The following is an 18,092-nucleotide window of genomic DNA, read 5'->3' as shown; positions in this document are numbered from 1 at the left end:
ACATAAATCTCCCTCATCCCCAGGGATGGCGAGGAGTAGTTGGGAGTAAGGCTGCTCTGCTACCAGAAGGGAGCATCCAGACATCTTCCCCTGCCAGTTCCCGAACCAGGATCTGATGGGCTGTAATGGAATGGGCTAATTAAGCCCACTGCTGTTTCAGATGCGAAATCCCCAGAGATTCTGGCCCCTCCTTAGGCACAAGAGCTCCCTGTCAGCAGTGAGTCCCCATCACCCCCAGTGCCCGCAGTGCACGGGTGGAGCAGTTACATGAAAGCACCACAGGGTGGGAACAGGGACAGATTTCAGGGCATGGAGGCCACGTGCTTCCAAAAATGCCACTGCTGAGCTGAAACAAATTGCTTGACTACAGCTTTTAAAAGTGAGAGAGGTTCAGCTTAACTGGGAAGAGAAGGAAACTTGTTAATGGAAATGTCAAATACGCAGATGTCTTCATTATGCTCCTCGCCCACTAACTGCCCAGCCTGCTTCCCCAGAGGAACATGGGTTCCCTGTCCTCAAAACTCATGACTTGGTCACCAGAGAAATGCTTTAAATAATCCATGCTCATCTGAAACTACACCACATATCTTAATCCAGAGGGACACCAGTCTTTGGGTGTTACACACACTGGCCCAAGGAGGTCACACACAGTCCAGCTAAAAGCAAGCTGGTATCTGGTTATGGGCTAAAGAAAGTACTGCCCTTTTTAATGTGCAAACACCCAAACTGAGACTAGGACTGAATTTAGGAAAGGTATATGGAGCAAACCCTGCCTACAAGCTCATTAATGAAAGACAAAAACCTGCACAACTGCAATGTTTTGGAGAAAATTTCAGCTTCCCTTTTCCATAAACACTCAGTGCATCAGAACAGCTCAAAGGCACACCCTGGTTTTGGTCTGTTATTTTAGCTGGTTAGCACTGAGCAGGCTGCAGTTCACAAGCACAGCTCTCCCATGGCTCACTGGTGAGATAAAATCTGCATCAATTTGGAAGTGGCCTCAATCATGGGACTCACCACTGTGCTGAACACCAGTACTGGCCCCTTATATCTGAGTCCCAGTAACACACAACTGTGTCCTGAGCTGCAGCCCAAGGCACTCCCCCATTTACAGCTCACAGCGAAGCTGAGCAGCCAAGCTCCCTTTCCCAGGCCCAGCCTACAGCTGAAGTTCAGCCTTGGCTCCCTCCTTGTCCCAGGGATCTGGGGACAGAAGGTCACAGCAGCCACTAGATGCCACCTCCGCTCTGAGGCTGCTGGCAGTGCGACAGTGCATGGCCACAGCCATACCAGGGCTGCCCCTCCACCTTTACATCTCAGGCAGCTCAGACACAAGTTAAGGGAAGTTTTTAGAACTTCCTTTCTGCAGGTGACAGGGTTTCCCCTACCTGAGCATCACCTCTGCTCACAGCCAAGCACAGCTTATTTCGGGATGGACGCTGCTTTGCCGGGGTGGCTCCGATCCCTCTCCCCTGACAGGGAGGGACCAACCCCACCACGGGGTGCTCCTGCAGCCAACCCCACCACGGGGTGCTCCTGCAGCCAACCCCACCACGGGGTGCTCCTGCAGCCAACCCCACCACGGGGTGCTCCTGCAGCACACGCAGCCCAGAGAAACGGCCCTGCCCGGCCCCGCAGCAGCAACGCTGGGGGAAAAGAAAACACTTTTGTTTAAAGCCTATTTTATATCAACTGATCTCTCTTTCTGGACTGATATTACCATGATGCAACAAAGGAAATGAGGCTCAGAGAACAAGTCTGGGCTGTTCTCTGGGATTTAGCATTCAGGCCAACTCCTGTGTTATTTTTTCAGCCCTGCTTTAGACTCCTGCTTACACTGATGTCATCCCAGCCCCATTCCTGCAGCAGAGAGCCGACCTGGCACAGAGGGATCTGCTGTACCAAGCCTGATGTCAGACACCTGATTCTCCTCCATGGAGCTGGGTTTTGTGCTCCTGGGCAAGGTTCTGGGAAATCTCAAACCTTTCTTTCTTTCTTTTGCCAGTTGCTATAAGGAAAACCTAAGAAGGCAAGTAATTTTCCCATGGGAATCTATGGGATGTGTTACAGGAAACTCTGATCTCTTCCAAGTTACTCATGCTAAGCACAACACACTGCATCAGTATCACCTGGAAACTCCACACCCAACTTCAGCTTACTTAAAGCTTTCACTCAAAAGATGACACTTGATGTGAATAGGAAAAGTAAAACCCCTCCAAGAGAAATGGTAACTTTTCCCCAGCACTTGATACTACTTTATATCAGGCTGTTCCCTTTCCCCCGGGAATTCATGGCTTGGACACACGTGTATGTTCACTCTGCCAAGCTTCTGCTCTGCACCTGCATGACAGTAAAACACAAAGGAGGAGGCAGCAGCTCAAGCAGGTACATGGATCTGGAAGTCACACTGGAAAAGGGAGAAACACAAGGAAGATGTGCATTTCAGGCTTTCCCTTTAAAGAGGTTGATCTCTTAGGAAAATTGCTTTAAACAGCTCAAGTGAACAAAGCTCTATAAATATTTACTACTGAAACGTGGTGGCCTCTGGGTTTTGTGTGGGTCTTTGTTTCAGAGAAAAGGAGACAAGTTTGCAGTTGCAGACTCACCAGGTGCCTCTGCCCTAACACCTGGGTGGAGGCCAGAAGGGCACCTCCCCTTAAAAAGGGCAGGTTTGAGCAAAACCTAAGAGCAGCATGTGCCTCTTTCCCCCTTTAGCTCTCCAAGGTGATCCCCGCTGCACTGGGGGAAGGGTGATTCCAGCTCCCAGGGTAATGCCAGAGCCAACACTGCTTCTTTGGTTATTGGTCCAAATGAAGTGTCCTCCTCCAGGGATGCTCTAATGATCCAAGGCCCACCTAACACAGACAGCACAATGGTATAACCAGGGATGAAGGGATGAAGGGCTCATCCCACATTAACCAAGCCATCAGCAGGTTTTCCTGAGACCTTCCCCAAAAGCTGTTAGCACCATCTCCACTGTCTATCTGCAGTGTCTCCAAGAAGAACATAATTTATCCGCAAATCTGGGCCAAAAGACATTCCAGGTGATGTTCAAAAATCTCTTTCCAAAGGAAAAAAATTAAAAAGTAGTAAAAATAAATCAATATACTCAAGTGAAACATTGATACAGTTTTAAGACTTAAAGCTTGCTTTCCTTCCGAGAGAGACTCCTTGTCACTTGCAGTCATTTCCAGTTTGTGTGAGTCAGATTGGCCAAAGATGCTTTTTCCACCTCATTTCTTACATGTTTCTTACAACTTTTCTGCTTGTGGGAGCTTGGAATCCACCTCGCTGTTAGTACACCCACAAAAAAAAACCAGTGCACATTATTTTAACTTCATTAAAACTCAGTTCTCCCAGCTTGCAGACACGTGCTATATGATGCAACCTCAGCTTTTTTCCTCCTTTTAAAAATTAAATTTGGTTTAATTTATTTATAATTCAAAAGAAGATAACCAACCTGCTTGCAAAGAGATACATAAGGTCAACAGGCAAAACTGGAGGTGTGCAATGATGATGAACCAAGGCCAAACCTTTACTCAACGCATCATATAAATAAGAAACAAGATAAACTGACTGGACTTTTGTTACCTGACTAATGCTGCAATTCAGTGGATTGTTCCTTTATCTACAGACATAATTAAGTCAGAGTCGCTGCATTCTGCAACTCTTGATGGCATCTGAGCACTCAGAAGAGGGCTAAAGGTGAGCTGTGCCTCTTACAGCCCTACAGAAATGCTCTGCTCGACTGGGAAATCTTAAGACTGGCCCAGAAGCCACCAGAAAGACTCACTGTGTCACCACAGTGCCTCACCCAGCCAGCCTGGTGATGGACTTTGTTTTGTGATTGTCATTAGTGCAGCTGAAGCCACCACACCACAAATGTCTAACTGAAAAAGTTGCATTTTCCCCCAAAGACCCCCAGGCTCCTCTGTTTGCTCACAGGTCATCAGCTCTGCTGAGTGCACAAGGTCTGGGGCACTTAAAAGGCCTCGCTACAGGTTTGTAGGTTTAGTGCCACACTGACCACTGGCTGCTGGGAAGAGGGGAGAGCACAGGGCTGGAATGAGAACATAGAGAATACACATCAAATATTTAACTTGCTGAGGTTTCACAGTGAACTCACAGCTGTGAAGGGCTGGTCATGCTGCGTGGCACCAAAGAGGAGCCTCGGGAGAAAGGGATGCAGAGCTCTGAGAGCAAGGAGCTGACAGATTCAAAGACATGCCACGATTATAAAACAGGCCAACACCAAGAGTACCCAGCCAGGAATTTGTAACCTGTGTTGTGACAACCCTTCCTTACTACACAGGGAGGAATCAAAGCCACAATCACTCAGTGTGCAGCTGGGCTTAAAGGCATGTTCTCACTGCCACAAAGGCAGATAAGCACCAAGGAACACTTTAGAGTGGGTCAATGGACTGCAAATCCTTTATTGTGCGTTTGCAAAAGGAAAATATCAAGGATGAATCTGTGGTGAAGCTTCTCAGCACCAAGGACTCCAGGAGCTGCGACTAAGCAGGGATGGGTAAATTTCATTTTAAACCTTACCAACAGTTTTGTCAATGCTGTGGATGCCAAGAACACCACAGCAATTGTGAATTTTTGTGAGAACATAAACATGCGTGACTGCCCCGTCCCTTCCAGCCAGGGATCCCCATGAAGGGTCCGGTCAGGGTGTCCCCTCCTCTGAGTCCTCTTGAAGGGCTGGCAGAGCCTGGCTGGGAGTCACTCAGGCTCCTCCTGCCACAGTCCCCTGGCACACCTTTGGGGACATACCAGCATGTTTTCTGTCACATACACTAGCTGTCATCTTACTGGTGCATATGCAAGACACGAGCTGCTGAAAGGTCCCTCCCTCTCCCTCCAAAGGGCCTGTGCCAACTTTCCTGCTGGATTAAAAAATGAAAAAACAATCTGTGCTGCACATAGTGCAGAAGCTGCTCCTTCTCCAGTGCTGGAATTCTCCAGTGCTCCTTCTCCCTTCTGTGCTCTGCTAAGTCCACCCTATAAGGCCATTAATGCAAAAATTCATTTATCCCAAACACCAGTGATACCCAAGCAGTGTCCAAAGGCTCCTTGTTTATTCTGCCAAGTCCCTGGGTGTCACAGATGTTACCAGACCTTTTCAAGATGTTACTAGTCCTTCCTCAAGATGACCCATGCCTTTCCAAGTCACAACTGATATACCTGGGGCATAGAAAGCCTTGCCCCTGTGTGTGCAGGCACCACCTGGGGCTGCCCAGATCCTCATGAAAGCTGGAACCACTGTGGGGGGAGAGCAGCCAGTGGCCAGGCAACCCCATCCTTTCCTGAGTATGAAGAAAAGGCAGAAGCAGCAACATGCAGCTAAGTCCCCTCCTCAACAAGTCCAAGAGAATAAAGGAGGGAGGAGAAGTGCTGGGAGGTCACAAAATTGAGGCCAAAAGGTGAGCATAATAGCTCCGGATCAGCTATGGACTAAAAACATCACCACCACTTCCAGTCTTCAGCATGCAAAATCCTCACTCCAAAACCAAGGCAAAGCCTCCAGACCACCTCCACAAGCAAACCACACTCACACATGGAGCTCACAGCAGGAATCTGGACAGCACAGACATCAGCAGAGGAGCTCAGAGAAGCCCTGAAACGACACCCTCCTGGTGAGGTTGTTTCAGGGTGAAACAGTCCCCCAGCCACAGGGGCCAGGCAACCCACAGGCAGAGCTTCCAGCAGAGCCCCCCCAGTGCCCAGCTTTGGGGGTGTGCTGGGAGAATTACACAAGCTGGGGCCCAGAGTGACAGAGCTGCTCCAGAGCAGCTCCACAGCACGTTCCTGCCACACAGCCAGGGCTATACAACCTCGCCAGCTTCTCCAGTGGCTCTCCCTCACACCAGAGTGGGACTGACCTCCTGGGACTCATTTTCTGGCAGAACCATATTCCACAAGACAGCAGTGGAACACCCCCCACACCATGTTCAGGTTCACTGCTCCCTCTCACCACACCCCACACCCTGAACCTTTTTGTTTAAGAACTGCTTATGGTGGGGATGGTCATGAAATGTCACCTACAGCAACTGAGGCCAGTGACCAAGCATCATACAGCCAACCCAGGACATTGCTCCAAGAGCAAAATACAAAGCCAGGACATACTGTAAATGTGTAAAATGTCTTTACTTCAGGGTTTTGTTGTTTTGGTTTTTTTTACAGGCCCTCACCAGCCTGTGAGGGAAAAGGCAGAATTCACCTGTCAGAATTGGTTGTTTGTGGGCAAAAGCTGATAGAGGAGGACTTGTTGCATCACTTCTAGTCAAACGAGGCAGACTGGCATGGAAATCACAGGTGGCCAGGAGCTGCTGAAAGCATGTTCAGAGCAAACAGGTTTAACCAAGTGTACTAATCCAACACCAAACCCACTCCCAGGCAGAAGGCAGCTGCTGGGGCCAGCACCCAGGTTATGCGTGCACCCACAGATGCAGGCTTGAGATCCTCTAATTTCACAAGCACTTTAAAAACAGACAGAAACATCTGTAAGAAGATACCACAGGTGCATTATCTTCCACCCCAGCTTAGAGGAGTAGTTACTCTCTCTGTCATCTGTAAGTGATACTAAATTGTTCAGAAAAAATGTGATATGAGGCACAGCATAACAGATGTTGCAAATGTGGCGTCAACGTAACAGATGAAAAAAGAGAATTCAAGCTATTCAAATAGCAACTGATGAAGTCACCCAACCTTAAAAAGTGTGTACAGCAGCACATTAACAGCAGCAATTTAACTAGTCAGCTCAGAGCTGTGAGCCACGGGAAAAATCCCTTCCAAACAACACATGAGCTCATCCCTTTGAGTCATGCATTCAATTACCTACTCTTTAAAGAGAGAAACAAATTATCATCACCAACAACAGGGGTCAACCAAACATAGGTGGATTCATCCCAGGTCTGTGCCTTTCAGTGTCACGGTTTACTTCACAGTATCACTATTCTGTTTTGAGCAGGATGATAGAAGTCACCCACAGCACCACAGCAAAACAGCCCAGCTCCTGCCTGCAGAGCTGGGACTGAAGGTCAGCAATTTTACCTCTGTCACCCTGTCCTGCACCGTAGCTGAGCTTTGGGAACAGGATCAGGAGGTCTCGCTTGCCACTGGGCGTGAAGGAGAGCAGCACCGTGCCCGCCCCCTGCTCTTGCCTTCGTCCCTCCTGCTCACGGCAGCTCACACACAATCCACCCTCGCTGCACCGCTCGCTGGAGGCAACAAGAGCTTCCCCGTTATTTCGGTGTGCGGCAGATGAGCAGGAGCTGCTCTGGGCAGGAGGGGAGCCCCACGCAGAGCCCACGGCTCCGCCAGCCCCGGGGAGCTGCTGCGGCGCTTGGCAGCTCTGTGAGAAACCCAACGAGCTGCCAAGCACCTCGTACAGACACACGTGTTGAAACAGAGAGAGAAGAAACGCCTTTCAATTATCTGCAGTTACCCAGACTTGTAGATTTTCTCCTGAAAAACATACTCCATCTTCCATTCACAGACGCCTCATTTCAGCTGAGAGGGTTTTCCATTTAGCCTGGAAGCTTTTCACAGGAAGTCTGCTCACATCAGTTCCCAGGCATCTTCATCTCCAGCTGAGAGGGCTTGGAGGTCGGGATCTCTGGCAAATAATTGCTTTTTTGGTTTTGCAACCAGCCAAAAAGAAAACATTGATTTGGAGACCTCTAAGAAGGCCGGATTTGCAGATTTCACTTGTCCACTGCCTGCTGCAAGCCCAGCACCGTTTCAGCAGCTATATGGTTCTCACACAGAGGAACTCTGTTCTGGGCGCACTTAAGGGGGACAATTGCATCAGAAAATGGCATTTGAAGCCAGGAGCAAATCTGTTCCTAAAGCTCCAACAATTTCAGCAGACACCCGGAAAATCCCAGAAACAGTCCAAAGTCAGTCCAGAATCAGGGATGTGAAGTGGATTTGTGCTTTAGAAGAAAATCAAGAATGATTTTATGCACAGAAGCGACAACAAACAAAAGAGTTTCTTCATGCCTTGCAATTCAGATCTCCATAAAAACTACACAGCTGCACGCAGAAACAAAGGCAGCCTGTGTGGGAAATCAGAGGGCACCATAACAGTCTGCATTGTTGCTGGATGACCGTACAAACATCAAGATATGCTTGGAGACAAAAAAATCCCCAACACTCAAAAAACCCCAAGTATTTGTCCAAAATACTTGGAATATCCTATCCCTCCATAGTTATAGTTCTGTGGACACTGTGCAGGGAAATGCTGCTCTGCAGCATCAGACCCTCGTGGCATCCCCACACCATGCCTGGGCAGCCTGCACGGCGCATGCCAGGCTCAGGGGCACACCTGCTTAGGGATCCTGCAGAGGCTGGCTCTCATCCCTGGGATCCCCATCCACACCCTTCTGGCATCTCCAGGTTTTGCCAGCAAAACCCCAGCATTTCCAGACCCATGCTCCACACCCAAACACCCAGAGACAGCTGCAGCCCTTAAGCTGGGTGTAGACAGGTTAAGCAGACGCTTGCAGAGTTCCCAGAACAGCTACAGAGATTCCACTCCCCAGGAATTTCTCAAGCTCCCAAGTTTGGTCTCGCTGCACCAACCACAGCCAGGAAAGGGCTGCTGCATGTTGGAAGCACCAGGATGGCTGCTAACATTGGAAACAGCACACAGAAAGGTGAAACCAATGACAACAAATCTCCAGAGACATGACTTGCAGTGCACGGCAGGTGTGTTCAGTTCTCCCTCCCTGTCCTTGAAGGATGGACTGGCCCTGTTGGCACAGCAAGCACCTCACGACACACCTGTACAAACTCTGCTGCCTCACAGCAGCTCTCACCAGCCTGAAACCAGGTTTTCCAAGCCCAAATTGGAGCCTCCCAGGTCCCCTCCTGACCTACAGGACAAAGATCTCACTCCAGCTGCCCTGGCAGCCTCCCTGGAGCACTTTTGCTGCCACCAGGGAAAAGCCAGCATTTGACATTTTTAAAACAGAAGAAAGTATTGAATTTTAGCCTTTTAATACAGATGAGCCCTACAAGAACACAAGTGTGTCTCACCCACAGAGATGTTCCATGGCAAACACATTTGCTGGCAAGTGTGAGCACCACAGGTAAGGTCCTCAGGTAAGATCTACCCTGCAGAGTTTCATCTCCTTGTGGCACAGCACAGGCCTGCAGTTTCCTGGACGGATTTTACCACCAAGTTACTCAGGCAGTTTGACAATGTAAGAAAAATAACAACTCTTGGGACAAGAGAGGATTTAAGATTAAATAAACGATGGGCAAAATGGGGTGAGGGGGTGGGTTGCTGCATTTTCTTTGTTCATTGCTTGGTTGGGGTTTTTTCCATCTAGTTCTGTCTGCAGTCCACTTGGCCTCCACTCCAGAACCATGGGCAAAAGGCCTGTTACAGGTGCTGTTACAGCTGCTACCAAAGGAAACACGGCAGGGTAATTTCTGTGTCCAGGACTGAGCAGGGAGCAGGGCCAATCACTTGCACAGAGAGGCAAATGGTACAGTAAAACCCCCAAATGGGCCCAGGAACCCAGCAGCTGGGCTGGAAACAAGTTAAACCTCCCCCCCGCCCCCCAATTTTTTTTTTTAAAGTCTGCATTTTATTTAAAAGGTTGCCCCAAAGATGCTCAGAACCATTGTTAAATTGCCATTTAAATGCAGCCTTTCAGTGTCCCCTTTCTGCCTGACTCCTTCTTAATCACTGATGGTTTAAGCAGCAAATATTATGTTTGAATTACATGAGGACTTTTGTCCCAATTCAATGCCTGATCCTGCACAGAACATATAGGACATTAAGACTTTCAGGTGTTATAGGAGAACAGGTGTCAAAGTTTTAAAATGATCTAACAATAGCTAGAATGGGCCGATGGAAATTAAACAAAGATGAAGCAGAAAAGAGGAAGAAAATCTAAAAAGCTGTGGCTACGTAAAAATACTTTCAGCAAATAGAAGCTCTATAGGAACAAACAATCTCCAAGCTATGTTGCAACCTTACTATTTACTACAACTTTTGCAGAAACAAACAGACTCTTTGATGGAGGTTTCTTGCCTTGAGCCACCACCCTCTGTGCCTCAGGGTAATTTTCTTTCAGGTGAGTCTCACCTTACAGAAAACCCTTCAGCAAAACAAAGCGGAAGGTTTTCACTTTGGAGCTTCCTTCCTCCTCCAGTGCCTGCAATCACACAGGAATTGATATGACATAATGCTCCTCTAGAGCTCGAGCTGGAGTGCCAGGGAACAGCGAGGAGCAAAGGGAAAGAAAACCAGATTTTAACCAGCAAGGTTATAAAACCACAGCTCAAAGCCTCAGTGCAGAGCATAGCTATTCTCAAGTGCAATGGAAAGATGCTCTGCTGTTCCGAGAGAGCGAGGCTGCAGAGGAAAACACGTCAGGGAACAGCTGGAAACAAAAGCTGAAGGAGGAGGAGGAGACTAATTTCCATGGTCTTTCCTATGCAGCTTAAATACTGAATCACCCAAAAACCTCCACACCAGGAGAGGTGTCGACAATTTTGTTGTGGAATCTGGAGAGAGCAAAACCTGCCTGCTTTTTACAAACAAAAAACACAGCGAAACTTTTAATCCCAGTTATTAGAAGAACATTCCACCCATTTCAGCTTTGTAGTGCTCAGATCACATTACCTTTGTGCACTCAGGGCTCTGGAACACGTTAACAGCCATAAAAGCACAGCTTTTATAGCGGGATTAGAGGTGATGAGAACTCCGCAGTGCAATCCAGAACTTTGCAGAGTAGGTCCCCAGCTTTATAAAACCCCAACAAAAACACAACCCTCCTCAGAAGTTCTGCACACATAACAACCTACACTGCTGTGCACCTCTAATCCTGACCGGAGAGAGAAACCAAACCTACCAGACTCTCGGTTTGGGGGCTGGGTTTTGGCTTGATGGGGATTTTTTTGTTTGTTGGCTTTGTTTTGGAATTTAAGTTTAAATCACAGCTGGTTAGTCCCACAACAAGCAGAGCTGGAGGTTCAGCACTATATCTTTGGAACCATTCTTCACATAAAGGTTATGTAGTAAACAATGGAGAAATAAGAGATGCTGGAGCTGTTTCTGAGTTGCCTGCTCTGATGAGATCAGCTCTGCATCTCTGATGACAGGGAAGTGAACATCCCTGAAGGACACTGATGCAAGTGCTGGCAGACAGCAGGAATTGCTGCAACAATACTCTGCACTCTGCAAGCCATCCAAAGAGGTTTCCAGCAGAACAACGAGCACGGTCCAGCTCAAACATTTCCTGCACATCACTTGTGCAGCCACTACAGGAACGTGATGGCTGGGCTGCACTTGGAACACTTTGCCTCAATCTTCCTTGCACCAGAGTGCTAAAGCCTCAAACTGAAACATTATTCCAAAGAATACAGTCCTGCCAGAAAACAAAGAGCAGTTTGCACGGGTGAGCAGCAGCTGAAGCAGTGGGGCAGCCAGCCCGTGTCTGCCATTGCCAGGGACAGTGCTGCTCCAGCAGAGCAGGACGCGTTGGGTGGGACCGGTCAGGTGAGGAGGAGGAGGCAGCAAAGCAGCACCAGAACCAAGGCTTCCCTCCCTGCTGATGCCAAAGAGAGCCCTGACAGTGCAGCAGCACCAGGATGAGCACTCAGCTGCCATCTGAAATCTGGGCTCAACACCTGTAGCTCTCATGCCTATACCCAGAAGGTGCCACCGATATCAGTGCTGGCCGTGTCTGAGGTTTTACTGCACACGGGGTCACCCAGCAATTCTTGTCTGCTCAGGAGGGTGAGCCAGTATGAGGAGAGGTCCTGTGCTTACACAAGCTCAAGTTTAGAGCAGAGCTGCTCAGCTACACACTTTTTAAGGCTGTGAAAAGTAAACCAGTACCGCAGGTCCTGCAGCCAAACGGCAGCACCACAGAGGCTGCAGATCAGAAGCGAGAGACCATCTCCATGGTCCGTCTTGGAAACTCAGCAGGCAAGGAGCAGAAGCACTGGGAAATATCCCTTCACATGCCCTCCACGGCAGCAAGGAGGAGGGCAAAAAGTGTCTCTTCTCTCCCCGCCTGTGCATGCTGCTGTGGGACAGGTTATATCCCCTGGCTGGTATGGAACTACCAGGGGAGTTTCTGGTTGTACACTGTGCCTGAGGGGTCACAGGACATATCAGGAAAGGAATTGCTGTAAAGGAAGACTTGAAAGAAACATCTTAGGGATCTCCAGATTCAGACAGTTGCACAGAAACAACCAGAGGGAAAAGACATCCAAAGTTGTGGATCACTGAAATAAACAATCTGGTAATTAACATCAGCCCCCAGGCAAACAGTGGTGGCTGGAAGGGACCGACCACCTCCAAGGGCTGGGCAGTGTCTTCAGCTGCCTCTCCCGTTCCTCCTGGTCAGGGAAAGGGCAGGAAGCTGCACTGCCCCAGCCCCTGCTCCTGGCAGGGAACCCCCAGCCCTAGTGGGCTTGCTGCTGCTGCTGCCCAGGAGCTGAATTCCTGCACTTCTGCTGTTGGGGAAGAGTTCTTGGGAAAGATCCAGTTTCCACCTAAACCACAAAACCCGTGAGCAGCTACTGCATTGAGCACTTCAGGTGCCTTTTCTCTGACATTGCCTTGGGCCTGGATAGCAGTGGGATACAGAGCACCTAAGGACAGTGCCTGAATAAAGGTACTAAAACCCAGCCAAGGGACAGCGTTGAAAGGAGGTGCTGGGGCTCAGTGCATTGGGGCTGGTGTCAGCACCAACTCTGTGCAGGGCAGGGCTCTCATTTCAGCTTTTGTGTGCTCATTGCAAGATCAGAGTGAGGACATTGGCTGCATCCTCATCACTTTTTTAATACAAGCTGAGGACAGGGAAAATAAAAATAAAAATCCACCCCCTTTCCAGTCAAAGCCATCTGCTCCAAAACACGCTCTACTCTCTCCCTAACACACATTTCTGCTTTCCTGTGGGAACAGCAGCAGGTGAGGGGGAAGGCAGCCACAGAAAAAGCCCTCCATCATGTGAGGAGGGAGCACATCACCCTCAGGTCTGTGTGGTGAGCCCAGCCCTGGCCCTGTTCCTGGGGCACCAGCACTGTCTCACAGGGCAGCGCCGGCCCGCTCAGAGCACAGAGAGCTGCCCCGACTCAGCCAGGGCTCAGCTCAGGGCTGGCTGCTCCTGCAAGCCAACAAACCTGCTGGGTGAGATCATTTCAGCACATGAATAACCAGCTACTGGAGAGTGGATGGGTGACACGGTGGTGACAAAGCCACGGGTCCCTCAGGTGAGGAGCAGCCTTTGCCTCTAATGCACGGCACGCACACCGCCCCTACTTTCACGTGCAGCTCCACCACATCCATGTCCCAAACCACCCTGTGACCAACACATTTCTGTCCTGCTTCAGTACTTGGGGACGGATGAGGACAGTTGTTTAAAGACCAAAGTGATCTGTGCAGGGGACTCATCCACAAGTTTCACTTGAGTCTGGTATAACCCTGTGGCTCATGGCACAGAGCAGCTCCTCCCTGCACCTGGGGAGAAGGAGCCAGCACTGACAGCACAGAGGGCATTCAGGGAAAATGCAGGATTTTTGGTTCCCAGGTGAGATCCTCCAGCTGTCCAGAGCAGCAGTGAGGCCCTAAGAACAGCATCCTGCCTCCACAACTACAGATTTGGGAAAGGGAGGGTGAAAGCTGGGAAGAAGGACAACGTTGGAAGCCCAAAAGAGCATAAATGTTCTCCCTGTCGAAACAATAGTAGGAAGGCTTAATTCAGGGTCTTCTGTGGATGGCCAAGAAAAAGCAAAAGCTAAGTCCAAATCAGTTACAATACCCAGCCAGAGGACAAAAACAACACTCCCTGCTCTTCACGAGGAGCATGCTTGGCTGATGCTCCTGGAGATTGAAAGCGCCAGCACAAACCTAGTAAGGAACACACAAGTGACAACTGGATGTCAATTTCCTCCTCAAAATGCCACCTTTTTGTCACTAGAAACTCCATACTCATGCCCTCACAGTTTGGTGCAGCAATGGTCAGGGCATCGCTCACATCTCCTCCTGTACCAGGAGTAACAACCTCTGCTCCCACAGAGTGGGTTTATTTTGCCAGCAATTTAAAGAAAGGACATTGCTGAGGCCTTGCTATGCACCACAGGAACTGCAGGGGCTAATATAAGATGTGCCCGATTTAGAATGAGGTGCCAAGCTCCAACGCTGTGCTGAGAAGTGACACTGCTGTTCAGGGATCCTGAAAAAGGAGGGACAGAAGCACCTATGGTGCTGTAGGACAGACACAGCTCCCACTGCATCCCAGGCTCTCGGATACTGGACACAGGCAGACAGAAGCTGCTTACAGCACCTAAAATCCAACAGAAAAAGGGCTTTTCATCTCTCAGCTGTGTGCTGATCCAACACCCAGATGCCCACGGAGCAGAGAGGAATCCCTCGATCTCTTTTCTAATAGGCTGGGTAAGAGCAGCTAAAATACAGAGCTGCATTTACAGAGCTTCACTTCTAAGGGTGTGCCTCCCCTGAGCTGGAAGGACAATCCATTCCACTCTGCATCACAAAACCTGGCTGCTTACAACTGTTTCCACACAACAGAGTAAAAGCAGCAGACCCCAAGCAGACAGAGAAGGCAAACACTCTCTCTCCCCTTCCTGCCAAGATCAGGGACCTGACCTGCACACGAGAGGTCCCCACCACAAGAGCAGCCCAAAGCACACACAAGTTGTGCTTTCTGCACTGACCACAATAGTGGAAGATGACACAACACTCATTTTAAAACTGGGATGTGGGATCTGGGAGGGGATGAGGACGAGGACAACGTGCTTACAAGTAGATTTACAAACAGAACCTCCACATAACATTCCATGTTATGGCATTAGGGATGGCATTAGCTATGCATCAAAGAGGATGCCAGGCTTGAGCTGTTCCCAAAATCCAAGAGCCTTTGCTCAGGGGATGGTCTCTGTCAGGGCAGGGGAGCAGCATGCCCTGTCAGCACGTCCCAGCTGTGCCAGAGGCACAGGGAGTTCCACTGCCAAGGCTGTCAGCAGCATCAGCAGGATCAAATTCACTTGGATATCAAAGCCACTCCAGCTGATTATCCTAAAGGTGCGTCGCCTCAACAGAAGCAGAGACTATCAGAGCATATATTACTGTGAAACAATAGTATGTGACCTAATTCTCTAATTAGGAATGGGCTCAATTGCCCACAGAGGACAAGGGAAGGTTCTGAAATTATTCACTGAGGTTTCTTTTTCCAACGAAAAGATGCTGGTATTTAGTTGCTACAAAACAGTGGGTTCTGAGATAAAAGGTCTATAGCCATAGCCAAAATCCCTGTTCTTTGAGTCCCATGTCTATACCAAAGACCCCACTCAACTCACTCCTTACTCCTGTCTTTTCTGCTTCAAACCCACTTCAATCAGGAGACAATTCCAACTGTAACACTTCACTTAAAACAGCCACCCCATTACACTCTGCATAGTAAACACCAACCCCAGAGAGCAGTTCCACAGTTCCCAGGTGAGGCAGGTTCTCCAGAAACACAAACTCTCTTCAGGGAAGCTCTGAAGCGCCCAGCACCTCCTCAAAGGCAAACCACACCAGCCCAGCCAGACACCCGAGGAGATGAACGATAGCAAAGCCTTCTCCTTCCTGAAGCGCTGCTCTCATTTCACAGGCAGCTCCACATCTGAGTCACCACCTCCCCGTAAATCCCTGTGGAGCAGGTGTGCATTTGCATCAGCTCCTGGGGAGCTGGTGGTAGCTCCAAGGACCGAGTGTGGTCGGAGCCCCACCACTGTGCACACTCCAAATTTGGCCAGTGCAGAGCACCAAGGAGCTCCCGATTCCCTCAGGTTCCTGATACAGGCAAAACCCGGCACTACCTGCTCCTGCCCTAGGCTGCAGCGATGATGCAGGGTCTGAGCCCTTGGGGATGTTACTGTGCACGGAGGAGGGGGAAGGATGACAGACTGACACCCACAGCAGGACCCGCACCCCGCCAGGCCGTGCTACACCGTAACTGCAGGAAATGCACAGCGCTACTCCTTGGCTCTTAATTACGGTCTTGTGATACCGTAGTTAATGGTCTGTCATGGGCTCCATTAGGAACCTCGACGCTGGCAGGAGGTGGAGCAGCCAACCCGGCCGCTCCCGGTACAGCCACCGAGCCAGAGCGGCTCTGGGCTGGCAATCAGGCTCCAGTTCTTTTGTTACAGCCCCTGCTTCCTCTGGGAACGGCTCGGTCCTTGTGGCAGCCGGGGAGAGGGAGGACAGTCCTGCCTTGCGAGCGGGACCGCTTGGGAAGGGTCCGGCTGTGCATCCAGGGATTACATCAGACACCAGCCCCTCTGCCCACATTCTCCTCCAGATTTGGGGCATTTCAAAGAGCTCGGGAGGCCTCTGATCTGCCTGCCACGCGCTGCGCTCCCAGTTAATGAAAAAAAACCAACAAAAAAACCCCAAAAACAAAGGAAAAAGCAAAACAACCCCTCCCTGCCCGCCAGCTCGGCGCTGGGGTGACGGCCCTCGGGGGTCCCCGCGGGATGCGGGTGACAGCAATGCCGGGGGGAGGTGACAGCGATAGGGGTGTGACAGCGATGGGGGTCCTGCGGCCCGGTTCCCCCCGGCCCCTCTTACCGTTGCTGTAGGCGTAGGGGGACTCGGAGGCGCCGTCCTGCAGGCTCTCCAGGATCTCCCCCTTCCCCACGTCGCTGTCGCCCACCAGCAGGAACTTGAGCAGGTAATCGTAGCTCTTCACCGGACTGCCCTGGGTGCCCATCCTGCCTCTCATCGGCGGGGCGGCCCGGCCCGCATCCTCCGCCCGCCAGCCTCGGGCTGCGGCCTCTGCCCCGGCGCCGCTCACCGCCGGCCGCGCATCTTCCGCCGGGGCCGCGCTGGGACCTGCGGCGGAGGAGGAGGAGGAGGAGAAGGCGGAGGAAGGGCCCGGCCCGGCCCGGCCCCGCAGCGCCCCCGCCGCTGACACGGCTCCGCTCCGCCCTCCCACTCGCACAAAGCGCCGCCGCCCCACCGGGCCCCGAGCCCGCTCCGCCCCGCCGGGCCGCAGCACCGCGCCAGGTCAGCCCCAGCTCCGGTCCCGCCACCCACCTCAGCCGGGCAGGGCCGCCCCCGCCTCACGGACGCGCCGCGTCCGCCCGAGCCCAGGCGGTGCCTCGGCCCCGCTCTCGCCGCTCCCATAGGCTAAAGCCTGCGTCAATCAGAGGCGGCCCCGCCTCCCCCAAAAATCCGCCACTTCCACAGGCTTAGTCACACGTCAATCAGAAGCGCCCCGCCCCGACGCGCCCCTGAGAGCTCAGGGGGCAGGACCAGCGGACGGCTGGGAGGCTGAGGAATACAATTCCCGGCGTGCCTTGCGGGAAGCGGGGCATGATGGGATAGCGAGTCGGGCGGGGGAGCGCCCGACGTGGGGAGAGGCGCCCGGGATTGGGGATCGGGATCGGGATTGGGATTGGGGATCGGGATTGCAGAACCGGGATTGCAGAATCGTGATTGGGGATCGGGACTGGGGAATATCCGTGTGTGCGGGGCGCCCAGGTGTCATCCAGGAAGGGGGGGCATCCAGATGTGGGCTGAGCATCCAGATGGGAGGGGCACATAGATGGGGGTGCATCCAGATGTGTGGGGCATCCAAGAAGAGGTGGCAACCAGGATTTGGGGACAACCAGGTGTGAGAGATGTCCAGGTGGGAGGGCATACAGGTGTCTTCCTCCAGATATGGGGTGGGCATCCAGAAAGAGAGGTGCCCACAATTTGGGGGGCATCCAGGTGGGTGAGCATCCATTTTATGGCAGGCAGTGGGTTCTTGGGGTGGGAGGTGTGTGCACCCCATTGTCGGTGGGGCAGGGGGCAGCCATGGTGACATCCAGCATGTCCCCAGGGAATGGGGATGGCAGTGGGGCTGTGGGTGCCAGGCTGAGCCTGTACCCAGGGCTCCTGGATGTTCTCCGCTGGAATCCCTTGGCATTGGCCTGACATCCCTGAGGAACCACTCCCAAACCCAATCCCAGGGGATTCCCAATGGGAAGGTGTGGAAGATCCTCTCCCTGCCATCATTGCTGACAAATCCCTGTGCTGAACAAAGCATCCTGCACATCTTTCC

At 51.4% G+C, this 18,092-nt stretch overlaps 1 protein-coding gene across 2 annotated transcripts in view; it reads right to left on the bottom strand.

The window, feature by feature from the left end:
• The window catches only part of RAB40C (RAB40C, member RAS oncogene family), a 36,774-nt gene extending 19,553 nt beyond the window's left edge, over nucleotides 1-17,221 (bottom strand). Inside the window, exons 1-2 of one of the 2 annotated variants that reach the window (XM_041462534.1) lie at nucleotides 17,081-17,221; nucleotides 16,613-16,876 (exon numbers count right to left, since the gene is read on the bottom strand). In XM_041462534.1, the coding sequence (XP_041318468.1) occupies nucleotides 16,613-16,766 (154 nt within the window). In that variant the 5' untranslated portion in view covers nucleotides 16,767-16,876; nucleotides 17,081-17,221. The other variant, XM_041462533.1, reaches the window with a different exon arrangement.
• Between the last annotated feature and the right edge of the window lie 871 nt (nucleotides 17,222-18,092).

This window comes from Pyrgilauda ruficollis, unplaced genomic scaffold (assembly GCF_017590135.1).
Source record: "Pyrgilauda ruficollis isolate IOZ18807 unplaced genomic scaffold, ASM1759013v1 scaffold16, whole genome shotgun sequence".
NCBI lineage: Eukaryota > Metazoa > Chordata > Aves > Passeriformes > Passeridae > Pyrgilauda > Pyrgilauda ruficollis.
The sequence above is the reverse complement of the archived record's forward strand: the minus strand, read 5'-3'. Positions and strand labels throughout refer to the sequence as shown.